Source organism: Olea europaea, chromosome 18 (assembly GCF_002742605.1).
Source record: "Olea europaea var. sylvestris chromosome 18, O_europaea_v1, whole genome shotgun sequence".
NCBI lineage: Eukaryota > Viridiplantae > Streptophyta > Magnoliopsida > Lamiales > Oleaceae > Olea > Olea europaea.
Genome location: NC_036254.1, coordinates 24,722,325 through 24,726,506, shown reverse-complemented (window position 1 = coordinate 24,726,506; position 4,182 = coordinate 24,722,325). Strand labels below are relative to the sequence as shown.

General features: G+C 50.0%; 2 protein-coding genes across 2 annotated transcripts; both read left to right on the top strand.

Moving 5' to 3' along the window:
- The first annotated feature begins 567 nt into the window (after positions 1–567).
- Positions 568–1,749, top strand: LOC111366905. Its single transcript, XM_022987586.1, has 2 exons — positions 568–818; positions 867–1,749. The coding sequence occupies exons 1-2, from the start codon at positions 568–570 to the stop codon at positions 1,747–1,749; spliced, it is 1,134 nt and encodes a 377-aa protein (XP_022843354.1).
- A 65-nt stretch (positions 1,750–1,814) lies between these two features.
- Positions 1,815–2,930, top strand: LOC111366904. Its single transcript, XM_022987585.1, has 3 exons — positions 1,815–1,985; positions 2,174–2,428; positions 2,523–2,930. The coding sequence occupies exons 1-3, from the start codon at positions 1,815–1,817 to the stop codon at positions 2,928–2,930; spliced, it is 834 nt and encodes a 277-aa protein (XP_022843353.1).
- The last annotated feature ends 1,252 nt before the right edge of the window (positions 2,931–4,182 follow it).

Genomic DNA, 4,182 nt, shown 5'->3' with positions numbered 1-4,182 from the left:
ACGCCACCAGGCAGATAGAAGGGTATTCTTCCACAGCCATTTCATTGGCGCCGTCTGTGGGAACTTCTTCCATTGAACACAAAGGTCATGTCGAGAAGACGAACACGAAGTGACACACGCCTAAGAACAGCAACGATGGAGGCAGAATCAGAATCGATCGCCAGAGGCCCCGATCCGTCGTCGCCACCGCAGTATGTGACGCAAAACCAGTTTAGCGCCCTAGAGACCCAGTTAGCGGCCATGATGATCCTCTTGCAGAATCAAACGCAGAGAGCCGCCCTCCCATCGCATTCGGCAGAGGCCCGCCTCTACCCCAGGAGGCGCACATAGAAACACTGCCTGCCATCCAACCGATGACCGCAGACTCGGGGGCTCCAGGGATGATGGTCCTGCAGTCCATCCTACCCCTGGCAGATCTGGAGCGGAGAGTGGAAGAGATCATGACGAAGAAAATTGATGACGCGATTTCTAAAAGAAAAGACAAGCACAGGCAGATGGTCCTAGAAGAGGACCCATTCGCGCCCGAGATCATGGCGGTCTCCTTTACCTAAAGGCTTTAAGCAACCTATGATAGAGGCTTACGATGGGGTCACAGATCCACTTGACCATCTATGGACTTTTGTTGATCTGATGAGCCTCTATGCAGCACTCGATGCGGTAATGTGTCGGTCTTTTTCCCCGACTCTTAGGAGGGAAGCCAGAGACTGGGTGGCAACACTTGTCCCCCGGTCTATCCGAACATTTGATGAACTTTCCAGGAGCTTTGTAGCCTACTTCCTGAGTAGCAAGAGAAAGAGGATGACAGCCATTGGACTAATGTAGGTGGTCCAGGAGAAAAATGAGTCTCTGCAGGAATATCTGGCCAGATTTAGCCGTGCGATCCTTGGAATAGAGGACCTTCAGATGTCGACGATGGTGACTGCGTTAATGAATGGAACTCGAAACCGGGCTTTCAAGATGTCACTTTCTAAGAACCCCCCAGAATCAATGCACGACCTATTGAAAAAGGGAGACAAGTATGTTGATACTAAGGAGACGGAGAAGGTCATAAAAAACCTCAGAGAGGGATGGGAAGTAGAAAGTCACAAGCACAAGGCGGGGGACGAGCTAAGACCTGCCAACAAAAATAGGCCAATGAGTGAGCAGATGGTGAATGAGGCCGCCCAAGACCGGCCAGCCAGGCACAAACAAGAGGAGTCCAGGGCGTTCATCCCTTTGAACACCCCCCATGCCAAACTATTGCTGGAAATACGAGACATGAAAGAGCTAGAATGGCCGAGACCCATGGTAACGCCAACAGGCAAAAGAAACCAAGGCAGATATTGTCATTTTCACAAGAATCACGGGCATGATGCTAAAAAGTGCCTGCAACTAAAGGAGGAGATCGAGCGCCTCCTAAGGCGGGGTCTCCTAGGCAAGTATGTGAAGGATAATCGGGGGAAGCAAAAGATGGAGGATCGTCCCCCACCTAGGGCCAGAGTGATAAACATGATTACAGGAGGGTTAGCAGGAGGGGAAGATTCAAACTCGGCAAGGAAAAGCTTCGCGTGCTCTCTCGGGATCTGCTCCATCCAAAAGAAGGCAAGGTTCAGCCAAAGCATCACTTTTGGCGAGGAAGACTTGATAGGCGTGGCGCACCCCCTTGATGATGCCTTACTTATAGTAGGCGACATAGCTGATTTTGACGTCAAAAGAGTATTGGTCGACGGGGAAAGTGTCGCAAATGTACTCACCTGGGACTTTTTTTAGGCTTGAAGGTCCCACCTGACAAGTTAAAAATCGTAAACACCCCCTTACAAGGCTTTGGAGGAGCCATGGTGATTCTAGAAGGTACTGTGGAGCTCCCGATCACGCTGGGCACACATCCGACCACTGTGGTAATTGTGGCAAGCTTTTTGGTCGTTAAGACCCCCATGGCCTATAATGCAATCTACAGTCGACTGTTACTCAACGTAGCTGGGGCCATCCCCTCGACCTATCACCAGGTCCTGAAATTCCCGACTAGCAGGGGAGTCAGGTGTGTGCAAAGAGATCAGCAAGCATCCAAGAAATGTTATGTCGACAATATATCAGTTAGAAGAGCCCCATCAGTCATGATGTTAGAAGTCGAACCTCCGAGAGGGCGGATTGAGCCACTTAACATGATCGAAAATATTTCTATAATGGGGGCCAGGAGGTCAGCATTGGGGCCGAGTTGGACACTGACGAAAAATGGAAGCTGGTGAGGTGTCTGATAGACAACCTAGACGTCTTTGCATGGAGCCCAAGTGATGTCACCGGGGTCAGCCCAACACTAGCTCAGTATCGTCTCGGAGTCCTACTCGGAGCCAAACCAATAAAGCAGAAGAAAAGGAACCTCGACCCCGAAAGGCAAGAAATAGCAAGGGCGAAAGTGGAAAAGCGACTGCAAGCAGGTTTCATCCGAGAGGTACGGTACCCCCAAATGGTTAGCCAACATTGTGCTAGTAAAAAAGTCAAATAAGAAGTAGCGCATGTGCGTAGATTATACTGGATTGAATAAGGCATGCCCTAAGAACTCATACCCGCTCCCATGGATAGACCACTTCGTCGACGCCATATCGGGTCATGAGAGGCTCAGCTTCCTAGACGCTTTCTCGGGGTATCATCAAATCTCTATGGCTGAGTGCAACCAGGAGAAGACGTCGTTCATCACAGATTTCGGAACCAACAGTTACACTGTCATACCTTTCGGCCTGAAGAATGCAGGGGCAACTTACCAGAGGATGGTGAATAGGGTCTTCCAGGAGTTGATTGGAAATGTCATAGAAGCCTACGTCGACAATAGGGTGGTAAAAAGTATTAAGGCTATTGACCACGTGGCCTGTCCGCAGAGAGTGTTCGACACAGTCTACGCGGCTAGGTGGAGAGCCTTAACAGGCCAAAAATTGGCTAGGGCCCTTAACCGCTAGACCCCTCTCCCGACGGTCGACATAGCCTACACGACTAGGCGGAGAGCCTTAACAAGTCAAAAATTGGCTAAGGCCCTTAACCGCTGGACCCCTCTTTCGACGGTCGACATAGCCTACGCGGCTAGGCGGAGAGCCTTAACAAGCCAAAAATTGGCTAAGGCCCTTAACTGCTGGACCCCTCTCCCGACTGTCCATAGCCTACACGGCTTAGTGGAGAGCCTTAACAAGCCAAAAATTGGCTAAGGCCCTTAACCGCTGGACCCCTCTCCCGACGGTCGACATAACCTACGCGGCTAGGCGGAGAGCCTTAACAAGCCAAAAATTGGCTAAGGCCCTTAACCGCTAGACCCCCCTCCAGATAGTCGACATAGCCTACGCGACTAGGCGGAGAGTCTTAACAAGCCAAAAATTGGCTAAGGCCCTTAGCCGCTAGACCCCTCTCCCGACGGTCGACATAGCCAACGCGGCTAGGCACGGGGTAACACAAGGCTAAAATTGGCTAGGGCCATCGACCACTAAACTCTGACAGCCATTTCCCCGCACCATCAAACAGTGAAAAGAAAATGAAGAAGGACGACACGAGAGACGGCAAGTTAAGGAACAATGCACTCAACACTAATAATAGCGAACAAAAAATGTGTTTATACATATGAGAAATTCTTGCCCACACCTCGGACAAGTAGAAGATAATGAGACTAAACAAAAGTAAACATGAAAAAAGAAAAGCTAGCAAAGAAAACAACAACTAAGAAATGCTTCAGCTCGAAGGGGAGACATCCCCACTACCACCTCATGATGAACGTCCAAGTGACCTGGATGACTGTGCTCTACTCTCCTTCCTCTTGCGCTGCGCAAGAAACCTATCTAAACCAGAGGGGTCTATAAAAGAATGCTTGGCCATAATCCACTCCTTGAAAAGTTTGATAGACGCTGCCATTGCCTTCTGCCCATATGAATACAAGGCCTTAGCATAATCAGACGACGTCTTATACTGCTCTACAGATACCTCGAGATCTCTGGCATACTCAGCTGAGGCCTTATACTTCTCAATCGCCTCCTCCGGAGCGCGAGCCAAAACAGAACGCAAGTTGTCGTTCTCCGTCTCCTGCTCGCGAGCTTGAGCATCCGACGTCTCCAGAGATTTCCTCAAGGAGGATATCTTTTTCTTGTAGTGATGAGCCTCTTTTTTCTTTTCTTCAGTAAGAGTCTTCAACTCCAAGACTAGGCGGCGATTCGATTCAGCGAGTCCGGT

Bases quoted from the DNA above. Each gene is read 5' to 3' on its own strand.
- LOC111366905 (XM_022987586.1), top strand. From the start codon at position 568: ATGATAGAGGCTTACGATGGGGTCACAGATCCACTTGACCATCTATGG. The intron at 819-866 runs GTAGGTGGTCCA...ATATCTGGCCAG, and splicing joins ATGACAGCCATTGGACTAAT to ATTTAGCCGTGCGATCCTTG.
- LOC111366904 (XM_022987585.1), top strand. From the start codon at position 1,815: ATGGTGATTCTAGAAGGTACTGTGGAGCTCCCGATCACGCTGGGCACA. The intron at 1,986-2,173 runs GTCCTGAAATTC...AATGGGGGCCAG, and splicing joins TCCCCTCGACCTATCACCAG to GAGGTCAGCATTGGGGCCGA. The intron at 2,429-2,522 runs GTACGGTACCCC...GGATTGAATAAG, and splicing joins AAGCAGGTTTCATCCGAGAG to GCATGCCCTAAGAACTCATA.